Consider the following 17379-nt stretch of genomic DNA (forward strand, 5'->3'; position numbering starts at 1 on the left):
TACACCTGACTTATGTTGGTAGTTTGAAATTGTATTATTTTATATTGGGAGAAATGACACTAAAATGTTTTACTCGTATCGCGAGGATCTGCTCAAAGATTTCCTGACCGAAATCATCCAGGGAGTTTCAATTTCAAACTATTTTTAAATCAATTTGGAGAAGCCGGAAGTGTGGATTACAAAAAACATGTTAAAATAAACTTGTAATGGACTCATCAGAAAATTAATTTAACGTAGTTAGTGCTTTTATCGAAAATTCCCATATTACCCAAACAAAGATTTCTCACAATATTAACTTAAATTATTCGAGTGTATCAAGAATCTTTGAAAACATAAATACTGTTTTCTGTCTTGTAAGGTACGCAAATAGTATTGAAAATATCATAAATGACAAATTTACTGAAACCAGAAGGGAGACATGATTTTTCATATTGAATTTTTAGGTTTTACCATCGCAACTGATACCAAGGGTAGCAGAACTATCTATTTTCCTTTTCTTTTAATTTTCGAAGAAAATTTTTACATTTAGGTATAATAGTTTTCCGTTGAAAATACCCCTATCTGTTACTCCAAGTAATGAAACATACGGTGTTTCTTTTAAATTAAGCATGTTAGTGCTCTTTAAAACAAGCACACTTTCCGAATTATTTTTTGGGCACACTGTGTAAGGTACTTAAATTGTCACCGCTATAGCATGAAATATGCTTCATACCTGAGGTCTGGCGTGAATTTCGGCGTACTGCAGTTTAAACTATCTCTATAGCAGAATTTTTAAATTTGACCTACATATTTACAGATTCTCATTTATTTCAAAATCCTTAGGGTTTAGGGTAGATAAACTGTAATCAAATTTATATTTATTTCTCTCAAGGGCTCTGAAGCGGTGCTAATATATTGGGTACAACATTTGAAAAAAGGTAACTTTGATGTTTTTCACTTATTTGCAATCCCTCGTATAAAAACGAAAATAATTTTAGTATGTACCTCTATTTGAGTTCTATACAACGCAAAAAAAACAAATTATTAAATACCTTAGTTTCAATATTCTGTGTAGCATGACGTGAATAATCCTATAGTCAACATTTTCAACGAGATGCGTGCCCTGCTCATTCAACGCTCTAGGTATAAAATTGGCTAGATAGGCATTTTCCTGAAAAGTGGATAGATATTTTTGAGCCTCTTTTGTCTCCAGCCAGGTCGCCTGCCCTCACAACATGTGATTTCTCAATGCCATATAACGTAAATATTATCAAAACCAGAATAATTGAAGCTGTGGTCCAGATAAATTAAGACATTATTCATTTCGTGTAGAAAAAATTCAAAATACTTTTAGAAAAAATGTGTCGAAGTTGGTGGTTTCCAAGTGCAGTACGCAGGCGCAGCATCTATTCTTCTGAGCAGTAGCAGTATCTTATTTTTTAAATTGGCTTAAGAGTTATTTATTAATTTTCAAATAAAAACAATTGAAAATTCGCATTTCCACCATCGGAGTAATTCTAAACAACTTCTTCAAGTAACATTTTACCTAAAAACAAGAAATGGAAATAATTTACTATCAAGGCACAATGGTGTGTTGAAAGATTTTGAGCTCCCCGTGTAAGAAAATCTTTTTTTTTCAAGTTGAAAGATGTTTTTGGAACAAGCGAGAACTTTCATGAAGAGTGACGTCCTGCCTGAGGAACGCAAAATTTGGTCCCTTTGCGGTATAAGCAGGCTATGAGGACACTCGGTATCCCATATACTGGACGTCCCCGATTCAATCCCAGAATTGGACTATGACCTTGTATCCTTTAGACCCTCGAAATTTAATCAAGAATTAATAAAACTCTCACGTGAAGAAGGGTCCATGCCCAATCTCTGTTAAAGCACTTGTATGCATATTACGTTGCTGACAAAGTGGGCAGAAACTTTAAGATGTAAACATGTAAACGTGTGGCTTCTATTGATTTATTACACGGCACGTACCCACGTGATGACATTTACAAGAGGGTTTTATTTAGTTTTCATCTCAGTCCCACTTAAACAAGCAGCAGTTTAATATTGCCCTTAAAGCCAAGGAAAACCAGAACAGTTCCACATGAATTTCACGAAGGAGTTGTAGAAATGTCTGTTGTTACCGCTTAGACGTTCTGTCTCTTATAATACTTAGTTAATTCTGCGTGTCTTCTCAATTAATTTTCTTAGACCTCCCCATTAATTCTATCTACTTTACACCTCCTTATCGTGCGTGTATTAGAATTCATGATTCAAGCATTCAAAGCTTTTTTCAAAATTCGCGGCTGTTCTTCTGTTGATTTATAATAGTTATTACCAGTTAATTTGACTTACTCCCATGCAAAATGGACGCCTAAAGCCTGAACAAGCACAATGAGAACTTTAATCCCGTGAATAATAGAGCTGCCTGCTAAAATACATTTTTATAAGCACTTTGCATTTTTCCCCCTTAAGAATATAATAACGTTGTATAAATGTTACGATAGTTTATGGCCCTTGTTTGAGCTTACATTTCAATGCCGGCCCATGATCTTTAAATTGACACAATCTCTCCCATTTGCTGACAAATGGGTATAATTTATTCAGCTGAATTGCGTATTTTTGGGGTAGAGGGATAAATGCTGTAAACGGCATTTTGTCTGACAAATACGTATTATCGTGTGTAAAATAACAAAATTTAATATGCGGAAAGGCACATCAGTTAAATCCAACCATGATATTTAGCAATTAATATTACTTTGATTTATAGTATGATGGTTTATATTAAATAGTTATTGCATTTGGAGTATTGAATTAATTATCAAATTTCCATCAATATCGATAATAACAGATATTGAGCTTCTGGCTCTTACGATCGACTTAATGGCCATTTACTGTCCCTAGGCGGCACATGAAAGCAATTTCTTAAAATAGTATAATAGAAACTGTCATATACCTCTTGTAAATTATTAATAGCATAATCCTAGATAGCGACTTCGAAACTAGGCCATTGGAGTCGGTTAATAAATCATGCAGCATTTGCTGCAAGTTGGACACCAAGGTTCAAAAGTGTTTAAGTTTAGCTTCAGAACGGTAAACTGTTTGGCACAATGTGACTTTGACGACTTAATGTCTAAGGAAATTATCGGTAGTATTTGCCCATTTTCCCGGAAAAATCAAATATTTGCCGCCGTGAAGTAGAAAAGTTAACGTCAAACAGCAGTGAAGAGTTTGGAAAAAATAGTGCCAAAAAAGCAACAAGGAGGTTATAACAATTTATTTCCTCTTTATTTACTGACGCATACTACTGTGGTAAAAAAATAAGGTGAATTATTTTGTAAAATGAAAAACCTTTATTTACTCTTTCAAATAAATTTGATCGTTTTCAAAATACTCCCACTCCGACACAGTGCACTTATGCCATTGTTTTTTCCAATTTTCACAGAGGTCAAAGAGGTCTTTTTCCTGGGTGATATTCAGGACTGTCTTCGATTTGGCCGTTATTTCCTCAATCGAGCTGAGACATTGTCCATGGAGTTGTCTGTTGAACTTTGTTGGATTGCCGGAAATCGAACAGTGCTAAATCGGGCGAATACGGTGGTTGTGGAACAATACGGGTCGAGTTTTTGAAAAATGTTCACGAAGAATCAACGCAGTGTGAGACGATACTTTATCACGGTGCAAAAACCATGAATTGTCTGCCCACGATTCAGGCCTCTTGAGGCGAATAGTTTCACGCAAACGACTCATGACGTTCAGATAATATTCCTTGTTAACAGTTTGGCCTGTTAAAAGAAACTCATAATACACCGCACCGTGATAATCGAAAAAATCAGTCAACATGACGTTGATTTTTGAACGACTTCAGTGCAATTTTTTCGATTTTGATTCACCTTTTGCACGATATCGCTCAATTGATCGGTTTTTTCTAGGTCGTATGCATAGATCCAAATCTCATTTCCCGTAATGGTGCATTTCATGACGTCCTGGGAGTCGGGAATCATTGTTTGACCGATTTTAATACGTTACTTTCTTTTCCCAAAATATTAGGTGTTTTTGAAACCAATCCAGATTTGAAGCGTTTGAGGCACAAAAATTATTTTGGTTAAAATGAAATGTCCGCAACATCAGCATGGTCTTTAATTGTCATTCGATGATTTTTGACTACTAAGTCTTTGATTTGGTTGACGTGGCTCGATGTTGCTGGTTGTCCCGAGGCGCTATTCATCTTGAACTCCTTTTCGACCTTCTTTAAAGTCTTCGGTCTCTCGTGAATTTTTTGTACGACATATCCGTATCATCAAAGGCCTTCTGTGACATCCTCAATGTTTCCGAAGCAAAATACTTATTTCTCAAATGCAATTTGATGCACATTCTTCGCTCAACAAAAGCAGGCATAGTAAAAATTGAAAAGCTCACTTTTGTGTGTTTACAAAAACACGTGTAGCTCTGCAGCAATTGAATATGTTGCGATGAAACTTTGCACAGATATTACAGACAGTGTTACCAATGAAAGAAAAAATGATTTTATAGTTTTCGCGGATGTTAAATAAAAAATGCACCTTATTTTTTGTTTCAAATGATAAATCGTTAGGATAATATTGCCAAACAAGAAGTTTTATGGGAAAATATAAACTTTCCAGTTCAATATATCTTTGGTAAGTACGCAGTCAGTTCGCTAAAAAAAGAACTAATTCTTTTTGGCACCCATACAGGGCCCCAGTCCGCTTTACTATCCAAGCCCGGAGCCCCAAATCTCAATATTTTTGGCTCCTCCCAGGACATCTGCAGTCAATATTTCTTATGTTTGTTGGTTGAGCTCAACTTATGGTCGAGTCTGCCGATTCACTTGTAAAACAAACTGGGCCACAAAAGTTAAGAAAGTTCACAAATTTTAAGATTATTTTAAAAATTACCGAATAATACTTACCAAGTTTTCATATATGAGATTTTGAATATTTACTATCTTGCCTGATTGTTTCTGTGTTTCCACTTTGATCATTTCTTCAGATTCAAGAATGTTGTTATCGCGTGTGATTTATAAAAATTTTAGGTCTGTACGTGTTTTGAGTTTATATGAGGGAGAGTCAAATGAAAATCTTAAAAACGATATGGAATTTAATTTATTGAAATAATGTCAAACATGAAAATGTCATTTTACAATGTAGTCCCCTTTACGTCCAATACACCTCCTCCATCGTTTTGCAAGTGCTCGAATACCCGAAGAAAAGAGTCTTTTGGTAGTGTGCACAGCCAAACATACACCGCCTAAATCACTTCATCATCAGTTTGAAATTTCTTCTCACCTAAAGCCGCTTTAAGACGACTCAATACATGGGAATCCCTGGGGGCGAGGTCAGGATGTGGTAGACATTCAGACCTCAAATTTTGGATGATTTTCGCCATTGTGCTGGCAGTATATGGTTGCGCCTTATCGTCTTCCAACAGGACGCCTTTATTCAGAGATCCTCGCCTTTTGGTTTTGATAGCAAGGTTAAGACTGTTCTTCAGAAGTTCCGAGTGGGTAACACTAGTGACTGTACCTCCATTAGACATGTTGTCTTCTAAAATTACCTTTCTAACATCGCAAAAGAAGATCAACCTAACCTCTCGTGCCGAGAGCTGGATATGAAATTTTTTCCATCCTATTCATCATTTTTCGAAGCCATTCTGTACTTCCTCGTTCAATTTTTGTTTGATGATAATGAACCCAAAACCCCTCTCTAGTGACAATCCTTGTCAGAAAGGTATCTCCTTCTGTTTCATACCGACGTAAGAGTTCCTCACAAGAATCAGTACGTTGTTGTTTTGAATCTATAGTCAATTGCTTTAAAAACAATTTAGAAAAACAATATTTCGTCCAGTTTATGACGTGTAATTCTGCACGTGATTTTGTTTAACTATGTTTCACACTATCAACTCTGATGTAATCTGAAAATTTTGTTTTGCAATAATGTCTAGACGTAAACTTACCGGATTACTGGTATGAACAACGCAGGACATCTTTAGACAGATGTTGCCAACACCTTTCAGGTTACTGAAAACGTCCTTTCACGGCTTGTTCATGTTAATGGAAAACTGGAAACGTGACCAAAAGACCGAGAATAAGACGCCCAACACCTCTGCACAAGAGCTATTTCTGACAGTGTCTACCCTTGGAGAGTTTTTGACTACTGTGGGATCGGTTTCTAAAATCCTTCTGGTTTTTCGGTTTCAATTGAGACAGATTATCTAAGACTCCGAATACTAACAGCATATCATTTTTTTCACAAAAAAAAATATTTTTTTAAATAACATATTTTTAAACTAAAAATGACCTCGAGATTCCAAAAAAGTAAAAATTAATAAGGCACTACATTTAAAAATCGAAATTTGAGGACATTTCCGGCTAAACTAGAAGTTCTAGATAAATGCCAGTAAAGTCAATCAATCCGCTCTATTCTCGTATAGTTTCCCTTCAAATTTCATCTTTCTAAGATTAAAAACAAAATAGTTATAAAAGCGAGCCATCATTTTGAATCACCCGGTACATAATTATTTGAATTTTTAATTGCTTCTCACTTGTAACGGACAATTATTAAACTCAATTTAATTTTGCCCGATACTGGACGTTCTGAATGATTTTTGAGCAGGGCTCCATTAATACAACTTCATATGCGACTACAACTGAAACGGGCTAATGAGGGTGTAAGTTGAGGTAGTCAATGGAAGTCCATATCGTTCACAGATGAGTCGAGATATGGAAAGCATTCGGACGGTCCATATATTCAGATATGGACACTTCCTCTGATGTCCAGAAATCGTAGATCGGTCCACGAAGGTCGTTCGTTTGGAGACAACATAGCTGCTGTGTTGAGAGACACTTATTTTTAATGGACTTTGATGAACTAAAAATCAATTAAAATCATATATTTTAGACTACTAAGTAACGTCGTAGAATTGATTTTTCTTTTAACTCAACTTCTTTTGCATCAGGTGTTAACTTCAGAATTTCAAATAGAACTCTACATGTTTATTACACTTTTCTGAACCTGAAGACGAACGACAAGTCAGTGCTAAAACAATTTTAAATTGAAAAAATCGAAAATGTTCATTTCTTTGCGTACTAAAACACGGCTTAATTATTATAAATAAAGCATTTTTTCATGCATTTAACAACGTATTTCTCATAACTAACGCTTAACAATTGTCGTCAATAAAAACACTAATAACTATTTTCATTGCGCTAAAGACCGAATTTATAATAATCATACGTGCTGCACAAGTTCTCATAGAAAATTATGTGGAAGAATGATGTGGTTCCAATAGTTAAGGGCTGCTTTATCTTGTCCTTTCTGACTCAGTATCGAATAGGCGCCACTTGTCCATGGCGCCAGACGCTTTTGTACGAGGTAATACAATAGGATAAGATGGAATGAAATACAAATGAACAGAACAACGCAGTGAGACCCATGACAATACATATGGTTACATAATTCACATTTTTCAAAATTAATTTTTTTTTTCGGTTAAAAATTGTTTTAACATTAACTTATCATGCACAATTGAATCTAAAAAAAAATTTCAATTAAAAAATGTAAAAGAAAATGTGTAGTCTATTTGAAATTCTGAAGTTTATAGCTGAAGCAGAAGAACTTGAATTAAACAAAATCAACTTTACTTAATTGCCTGAAAAAATCATTTGGTTTTTAGTTCATCCTATAGGAAGTAACTAAGTCATAGCTTGGCCCGTTCTTTTTGAGACACCCTGAACGAAAACATGGCAATGAGGCAATTTTTGAAGTAATGTCAAAATTCGTGAAGTTCCTTAACTTTTGCGGCGCAGTTTATTTAATAAAATTCAACTGAAATCACAGTGATTTACAACAAACATGGATTCCCATTACACTCATAACTTTTGTTTCCTACACATCAATTTATTTTATAACTCCTAGCCCATTTCCGTGCTATAAATACCTCAATTTTCCCGTTGTCCGGAAAATTACACCGAAATCGTGAAGTCCAACACTCATGTGAAAGCGTTTCCATGTTTCATTGGATAAATCTAACCACGGACTATATTTAGGTCGACGATCTATTTTGAATTGTTTAAAATTTTCAGGCTTTAGGTGTGAGCATTTTAATATGATTCATTGGTCATAATATGCGGAAGACTACCTACCTCCATTATAACCAAGTTAGGTACTTAACATGATATTTGTTAAATGGAGTAATATGAACGATATTAAAAATCAATGCGAAAGCTTGAGAGCGCTCACAGCACAGCAAATAGAAATATAATTATGTGCGCTCATTATCCCTTGATGGTGTTTTGTGTTTGCAAGCATATGGGCCACCTAATATCACACAAGTGATTGCGGCAAGCTAGGATAAAACCGAGGATATTTATGAAGGTGATTAAAATTATGATGTTCGGAAATGATTTTTCAGTGTAAGAAATGAAACCACTACTCCTTACGAAATATGTGATTTGAACATTGTCCACGAAGATTATTTTGTTTCCCAGATCACAACGTGACCTTTGGGAAAAATAATGAAATATCTAGGGGCCAAAGATGATTTTTTAGTCGAGTTCCAGTTCGCAATCGGAATTGCGAAATGATATATGACGTAATATTCATGGAGAAGCAAAATACTCGTGTTCTTGTGTTTCCCTCGCATGCACTTGTGTATATTTAGTTAAGAGGCGAAACGTTAAGGCTCATATTATGAGCTTATTCTTATGTATAATAAATTACTTTCTGCTAAAATTAGGTCATAATGGTTGTACATAGTCGGACGCAGCTATTTCAGTAAGACTGTAGTGAAATTAAATACAGGATATTATTTATTATTGTGACCCAAAAACCTGAGGTTAACAGAGAAATCTGTTTGAACTTCTAGGCAGTTAATTGTCGAATTGTTTCTAATGGAAATGCAAAGCTCCAGATAAATCTTTCATGATTAATTTTTCTAAATTCTGCTATAAATTGAGAAAAATATGACATAAACTATAATATTGAATACACGGGACATCCGAAATAAATATGTCAAAATCCGCCCATATGTTGCTTTTGTGGTTCTCGATATTTTAAATTCCCAGCATAGGAAACTGCCCAAAAACTTTTTTTTAATTAAAGAGAATTAATTAATTGTGGCTGAAACCGGGTAAGATTCGTCACTTAAGAAAAAGTTACTGAAAATTTTATATACGAGTGTCCGAGGTGCGGCACGTGTAAAAAACGAACCTAGCAAAGGGTAGCAACTTCAAAACGAACCAATTCACGTAATTTTTAATCGCGAAAGTTGATGGTTTAGTCCAAAAATGCGTTAATGTATTTACTAAGAGGGACGTTTGTATTAAAATTTTGGCACACCCCTTTCCCCTCGGCCACCTTGTCTCAGAAAATCTGGTATGTGGCCATTGCGTTCATTAAAATAAAATGTAAAACAGGAAAGAATTTACGAACGAGGGCGGGAAATAAACAGAAAAAACTACTTAATAACAATCCTGCCAACTTTAAACTGCTCGCCTCAATGACAATAGAATTTACAAAAATTACCTCTCAGACGCTATCGCTAGAGTTTAATTGAAAAGATTTATTTTCTGCGAGAAATAGTTGAACTTTGGAACTTTTAGCGTTTATACAAAAGTAGAACAAGGGACACAAATAGGATCGATGGACAATATTAACATCACAAACCTCCATGTTTTAATTTTATGATTTAGTTTATGTTCATTATACCTGCTTCTGCATAAACGCTAAAAAGAGAAACCTGCACGATTACGTTGCCTAATAGGCAATACCAGTCGGAATCAGTTGCCATAACAAAACCTTATATATGAACCACGGCATGAAAGATCTTGAAATGCTCAATTTAACTTATATATGGAGATTAGATAATCCAACCTCATAAAGAGCAATAAATTTCGGGCTATTAAACTCTATTACTGCTACTTAGAGATTTTACGACCAGCCATTTTAAAACCTCACGATAACGATATTTGCTCACTAACATTATGTAAGGAAACAGAACAAAATTCACTAAATTCTTTAAATAGCCCATAAAATGTCCAACACTCGTTATCGCGAGAATTTTATGACATATGTGATACGCCGTTGATATTAGCAAAAATCATTAATATTAAGACTTCCAACGCTGTGCGTAGTTATATGGACGTACATAAATGGAAATTACCAGGACTATGTTTTTGTCTGGATAAAACCCAAGTGGTAATATGTAAAAGCAGTAGCTTCTAAACCCTAGTCAGGATTAGACGTTAAAATTACCACCGTGTAATAAACATAAAACTGATAGACACACTGAAGTAATGCTGATTAGGTAAATCGAGGATATTGCGATCATAAGATAAAAAAAAGCACCTGTCCTCAACTTTAAGGCATAAAGATGGATCAAAATTTTTTTATCTTATTTTGAGACTAGATGATACGAAATGGTAATTTATATCCCTTATATGATACAATATAAAAGTAACCGGAACCTCAAAATATACATTATTTTAGTAGAAAAGAGGCTTATATAGCGCTTATAAAGCGTATTGCAACACGTTTACAACTTTAATAAAACTGATATTTTTTTAAAATGCTTAAGCACGTTAATTTTGTTTTAAATAAGGCATTTAATGCATTATTTTCGATGATGATATTTTTCACCCCTCTCCAGCTACCTCCATTAATTTTTTATCTTCAAATGGAAAGATGCCCATTATAGTAAATCAAATTAACAGCAGTTCAATAAGGTATACAGCGGTACACTCAAAACTAATAGGTTACTTGCAGTTTCGTAAAACAATTAAATTATTGGATATAAAATAAATTAACTCACTATTATATAAAAAAAAATTGAAATTCTTACGATAAATGCTTAAAACGCGCTCCATTAACAATTTGGCAGTGACTCAGTTGCTCTTTGAACTCTTTTATGCAATTATCCAGTGTTGCTTCTGTTATCGATTCTAATTCTGTTCGAATTTTAAGTCGTAAACAATCTAAATTTTGTGGCCTATTTCTTAACCAGAACCTTGTCAGCGACCCTACAAAAAAAAATTAAGTAACGCGAGATCTGGGGATCGTCGCGGCCATTGTAATGCGCCTCCTGTTCGGATCCATTTCCCATGGAAAATTTGATCAAGATACTCTCTCACGGCCGTAGTGTAATGTGGCATCTTGTTGAAATCAAATATTATTGGCTACTTTCCCCATTTTCTCCAGGGAAAATTGCGGCGACTGATAGAACTATTTCGTTTTACGCCCAGCGTAAGTATAATGTTGTTTAAGTTTCCCTCTATGAAACATCGATCGATGAACTGATGGCAGATTATACTCATCCACGGATTGAGTTTTTACAGACGTTGTGTGTGCAGAGTCTGCATCCAATGAAGATTGGCTGTACCAGCAGATAATATGGGTTATAGCGGTCTCGTAGCAAGCATTTTTAATCGTCTGACGTCAGTATTTGCTTTCAAACACACCAGGCTTATTAATATTAACAAATTTAATGTACTAAATATGTACATCACTTCCAACAAATTAAATTTAATTTTCGTCAAACAGCAGAGAAATTACTGTTAAGCCGCTATGAATATATTGTATTTTATTTTATATTTTAGCGGAAGTGAGAATTGACGTCCATAATTTTCTACACGGTCATGGTAAAGAGAACATTGAAATTGGAAAACAGGTAGCAATTATTTAAGTCCTAAATAAATTTCTATTTTCCGGGATTTTAAGCATGAAACTTTTGTTACAAAGTTCTATTGTAAATTGGAAAATGAAATCGCGGCACTGGGCAAAGGATTTTATTTGCGTTTAAGTTGCTACGACAACTATGCCCATTAGGAACAGAAAGTCCACATTAAAAGTACTTATCCTAGCAGTAAGGCCTTAATGGGGGGGTCGGACGATGGCCCAGAGCGGCACACTTTCCTGGTGGGTGGTTTTTCTTAGAGGTAGGGGGGCGGTGATTAAAAATTTCGCCCAGCATGCCAGACTTGCTAAGGCCGGCCATGTTCCCTACAAGCAGTTAATTAGGGTAAATAATTTATTATCAGCAGACAGCAACTCGACTTCCCGTCTGAAACTAAATACTTGACAATCCTGTGTTCTTTTTCCTTGAAGGAATTCTCATCTTTCCTGCATCTAGTTTAACGCCGTATTATCTCAGTTATCCAAAATCCGCGGAAAACACGCTGCTGAAAACTGAAAAATCGTTGAAAACGAAAATTGTACTAGAGGGCTTTTTATAGCTAGAGCCGAGTGTTTCGTATCGCCCTGTCCCATTTTGCCGTCTCTGTAGAGTGTTGACTTGGACCTCGAAAATTTAGTAGGCTCTGTTTTCTGCAGGTCTTGAACTAGAAATTACCCATTCAGGTCGTGTTTTATCGTGCTTAGGTCTACATTAATCGTGTAGACCCTAGATTCAGTATCCAGGGAAAATGCAATATAAATATTCAAACAGAAAGCTCCCTGGGAAGTTTCCTATCTTACAATATTACATCTGTATGTCGACATTAAATGTGTGTATCAAAGGATTAATTTCGTTTCGGAAATTGACTGTTTTTACGAAATTCGAAAATTGGTTGCAGTTTGTGAGATTTTTATCAAAAAAATATCGCGGCCTTCTAGCGTAATCAATATACGACTTTTTAGTGTTAGAAAACGACTTCTTCCTTTCGTTTTTACATTCCCGGAACGAAGCTACTTTTCCATATTTCGTTTTAAATACGACAAACTCCACGTAGCAATTATTCTTCTTTTAAGTATTTTCCGGGCTTTGTACGGGGGCCAATAAAAACTTGTAATTTTACAATTTTTTTTCAAACTTGTGCGTGCACGGTGTTCACTGGAAACTGTTACGTCCATTTCATAAATGAACGTTAATTAACGTTTCAGTTTCACATCGAGATAATGGATAAAATTATAGATCGAAACAGATGTCCAAAATAACCGACCCGTTACCGGCATACGCCCGTTCCCACAATTAAAAATCGGAGTCCTTGCTGAGAAGAGAATATAATTAGAAGGGCATATAGAATATTCGTAACAAAATAGGGAAAGTTTCAAGAGTGGAAGGTCTGGTATCTGCGCGAAGAACTTTAAGCCTCAAAATACTCGTATGGGAAACGAGCATTTATTCGGCTATTATTAGCTCTCTGAAGTTCCTAATTAATTACCAAGTAAGAAATACCTATCTCAAAAAACTGTGGACAAAAATACGAAAGTTCAGTGCTTCGGCGCTTATGTTCCTTCAGATTATTCAGCTTGTTATCATCGAAAAATTTTAGCATTAATTTATCGTTGATGGCGCAAAGTTTCGCTCTTCAGTCCAGCATACCACCACCAGCGGCACTTCTGTACAACTTGTTATTTAAATCAAAGTGCTTTTCACGAATGAGACATTTAAAAATTATTACGTATAAGAAATGTAAAATGGATTTTGACTTCCCGTGGCACGAACGAGTTCTTCAAAATTCATAACAAGGATGGTGCTTAGGAAAGTTTCCTGAATTATTAATACGCGGCGAATAACGGATCTTAAGCAGGAAGTCTATCAAGCATTTAATTTCCCTACGCTAGTGAGGATGTGAGTTGCCAAACACCGGTAGTTAGGGAAGGAGAAAAAATGTTCGATATTAATTTCATTGGTTTTTTGGGACGAAATTAAGTATTTGAAATGGACCTAGACTGCCATTGCAAAGCAGCTCTTCCATTCGCAAATGTTATTTAGGCCGTTCAGGGTAAGGGTGTCCAGAGTGGGGATCTAGTGCAAAATTGTTTTTAATTCTTTAGTTATTCAGTACTTCGAATAGGTACTCTTAACTATTTTATGTCAAAAAGAATCCTGCAAGAGAACTCGCAGCTCTTAAGGGTTCTCGAGATGTTTTCACCGGCATCGTAGCGCGATCAACATATTTTTAGGAGATTTTTGATGCGTCGCACTCCCATGAAGACCCATAAACATGTATCTGCTATAGTTTCCGAGATTCTCATGGCAAACCTCCTTATCTTTGGCGCATTACACTACTGTGATAAAGAAACGGTGAATATTTCATTTAAACCTCGCGGATACTTTGAAATCATGAAACTATTTTTTTTTACGTTGGTAGCACTGTCTATGCAATCTATGCAAAGTTTCATCGCAATATATTCAATTGCTGCAGAGCTACACGTGTTTTTGTAAACACACAAAAGTGAGTGTTTCGATTCTTGCTCTGCCTTTGTTGAGCAAAGAATTTGCATTAAATTGTGTTTGCGGAATGAGTGTTCTGCTGCGGAAATGTTAAGGATGTTGCAGAAAGCCTTTGAGGATGCGACTATGTCGCACAAAAAATTTGCATGCAATGACTTTAAAGAAGGCCGAAAGGGGTTTAAGACGAACAACGTTCCGAGCGATTATCAACATTTAACGATGGAAGTAACGTGATGCAAATCAAAGATTTGGTTCTCGAAAACCATTGATTGACAATTAGAGATCTTGCTGGTGTTACGGGCATTTCATTTGGATCAACTTTCGCCGTTTTAAAACACGTCTTGCGCCTCAAGCACTTAAAATTTCGACTGGTTCCAAAAACACTAAATCTTTTGAAAAAAATGCGTCGCGTTAGAACCTGTTAACGAATGGTTTCTGAGCACCAGAACGTCATGAAGTGCACCATTATGGGAGATGGGACTTGGACCTATGGATAGGACTTGGAAAAAAATAACTAATCGAGGGGATATCGCGCAAAAGTGAACCAAAACCGAAAAAATTACAGCAAATTCACTTAAACATCAAGTTATGTTAACAGTTTCTTCTTCATTCGTGCGGAGTTGTGCATTACGAAGCTTTTCAACCAGGTCAAAGTGTTAACAAGAAATATTATTTTGAGCATTATGCGTCGTTTGCGTGAAACTATTCGTCTCAAGAGGTCAGAATTGTGAGCAGACAATACATGGTTTTTGCACTACGGCAATGCACCGTCCCATACTGCATTGGTCCTGCGAGAACATTTTGCCAAAAACTCGGCCCGTATCGTTCCACCGCCGCCGTATTCGTCCGATTTAGTCCCATTGGATTTTTGGCTGTCCAACAAAGTTCAAAAGACCGCTCCGTGAACACTGTTTCAACTCGATTGAGGAGATAAAAGCCGAATCGAAGAAAGTGTTGAAGGCCATTCCGGAAAAAGATTTCTCTGACTGTTTCGAGTATTGGAGGAAACGATGGCATAAGTGCATTGTGTCGGACGGGGAGTACTTTCACGGCGATGAAATTTATTTGAAGGAATAAATAAAAGTTTTTCATTTTATAAATGAGTTCACCTTATTTTTTTTATCGCAGTAATGTATCCTGACAGGGCAAAAACAATTCTCAGACTAAAATTAAGAGCCAAATTAGCGTCGTGGCAAGAACAAAATGTCGGCAGGCTCGTGAGAACGGTTTTGTGTTTTAATATCCGATTCTTGAAACATAACGTTGCCACGAATGTTCCCTTCAAAGATCACAAAGAAGAACTAATTTCCAGCTCTGACGATAATTTGTTTAATGTATTTGCTGACGCGAAAACTGATATCATTGTTGTGGTTCTCATCCAACTCGAGTATTGGCAAAGTGAGTGTCGCCGAATTTGGTCCACACAAGGTTAATCAAGTGCCATTTCAGAGAAGTCCCCTTTTTACGAAAATGCATAACGCAGTTAATTTATGGAAACGGTTTTTCTTTCCAACAAAGCGATTAAAAAAGCTTATTCAGCACATTGCGATATCTTGCTAATTGGAGCACATGCACACTTGACGAGGCTTTCATCGGGATCATGACGAGGGCTGTATTTCTTGACTTGGCAATGTTCTATTTTCGATGTTAATTATTAGTGTGTTTCAGTTTAATAATAATTTAGGCCATTGACTATTGGCCCTTCTATGTTGCTTTTTTAAAAATTGAACACCCCACCAAGTGATAAAAACACCGAAACTGAGAGGTCAGGTAAAAAGTAAAGGTCAGGCGACATGTTGGGGTCTTAAATATTTATATGATGGATAAGGGGGGATATAATAAATATTGGATCAGAAATTCGAGGGCATGATAGGTTGTTAATATTGGAGATGGGATTTATAATTACGTTGGGGGTAGTAGAGGGAACAGTTTAATTGTGTTATATCACGGTAACATTATTAAAATGTAATGATAAACTGAAGATTTTGGGGTGAACGCTTAGAAAAATTGCCTTGAGGATGGCCCAATTTTATTGATTCAGCTGGAAAAAAATAACAACAGGGCAAGCAAGCCAAATGCGAAATCTCTAACGCACAGCTGAAGGAGATTGCTCATTTTCTAAGCCTCGTTCCGTACGTGCTGTGTATATGTAATTTCGTAGGTGGATGTGGGAAAACCTAAATAAGGGGCGTCCATTAAAATAAATATGGAATAAACGTTGAATATCCGAGACAAGACGTCGATAAAGTGAATTTTAATCGGGTTTGAACGTTAACCTTGCCGTCTAAATTTGTGCTGGGTTCAAAATCAACGACCTGCGTTCACGGTTGATCACCTACTGGGAGGCTTTTTTGATCAACTCGCGTCATTTGAGACAAAGTTGCAGCATGTGAAATATGGATGTATGCGTTTCCGTATGATTTGAGTAATGACACGACATGAGAAAAGCTAAATTGCACTCGGGGAACAAATATGGGTCTAACTGCTACAATATCGGTTCTGTGCAGAGAAAAATGACTAGAAAAAGTAGGCAACTTTACCCCCATACCTGCAGAGTACTCACGATATCAGAACATTTGCCATTTGCCACGGTGGTTCTGATTTGTGATTGAGCTCTATTGTCTGAGAAGGAATTAAACTAATTATTAGATTCCTAATAAACCAACAAACACAATTCTTGTATTTACGCTTTGAGATCGCATACATGAACACATGCGTTTTCCTCCATTCTAGATAACTACTACACACATTCGTCAATACGCATCTTTCTTACCTAAATCAAAATCAAATCCAACTCATTAAGTACACAGGTCATAAGTTTGTAGCGGTTTTTTAGTTCATTTTCATCCACCTTGAATGGCATTAAAGCAAACATATCGACAACGGAAACATTCCTCAATTTTCATTCATGAATCATAGAAAATAGAAATTAAATTTTCGCGCCCGATGCAAGCGGAACCTCGTAGCGGCATTTCCATGGAAAGTATACGCGGACTTGTAACATCGTCGAATGGAGTCGTTTCGCTTTTCGTGTGGCTTTCCATGCTTTCCACCTGACGGCTGCGCCATCTTGCTCTTCCAAGTTGACGTGGAAAATCGTGACGTTCAGCGTTTTGATATTAATTACTTTTTAATGTTGACTACTTTGCATATTTCTGGAGATGTTTTCCCAATTAAATGGGCGTTAAAATTGCAAATTTTATATTGAAATGCAGG

The 17379-nt window shown here is 36.0% G+C and overlaps 2 protein-coding genes across 2 annotated transcripts in view; both read right to left on the reverse strand.

The window, feature by feature from the left end:
• The window catches only part of LOC136343453 (octopamine receptor beta-1R-like), a 116017-nt gene extending 98860 nt beyond the window's left edge, over nucleotides 1-17157 (reverse strand). The window contains exon 1 of the mRNA XM_066290182.1: nucleotides 16937-17157. The gene's annotated coding sequence lies outside the window, so the exon portion shown is untranslated. The remainder of the gene's footprint in view (nucleotides 1-16936) is intronic.
• Nucleotides 5242-5976, reverse strand: LOC136343385 (histone-lysine N-methyltransferase SETMAR-like). Its single transcript, XM_066290077.1, has 3 exons — nucleotides 5947-5976; nucleotides 5581-5800; nucleotides 5242-5537 (listed from the first exon to the last, which is right to left on the reverse strand). Exons 1-3 carry the CDS (start codon nucleotides 5974-5976, stop codon nucleotides 5242-5244), a joined length of 546 nt encoding a protein of 181 aa, XP_066146174.1.
• Nucleotides 17158-17379: the final 222 nt, after the last annotated feature.

The sequence above is a fragment of the Euwallacea fornicatus genome, chromosome 14, assembly GCF_040115645.1.
Source record: "Euwallacea fornicatus isolate EFF26 chromosome 14, ASM4011564v1, whole genome shotgun sequence".
Taxonomy (NCBI): Eukaryota; Metazoa; Arthropoda; class Insecta; order Coleoptera; family Curculionidae; genus Euwallacea; species Euwallacea fornicatus.

Coding starts and splice junctions, on each gene's coding strand:
- LOC136343385 (XM_066290077.1), bottom strand. CDS start 5,976: ATGTCCTGCGTTGTTCATACCAGTAATCCG. Junction 5,801..5,946: donor TTGTTCATACCAGTAATCCG/GTAAGTTTACGT, acceptor TTGTTTTTAAAG/CAATTGACTATAGATTCAAA. Junction 5,538..5,580: donor TCCAGCTCTCGGCACGAGAG/GTTAGGTTGATC, acceptor AGGTAATTTTAG/AAGACAACATGTCTAATGGA.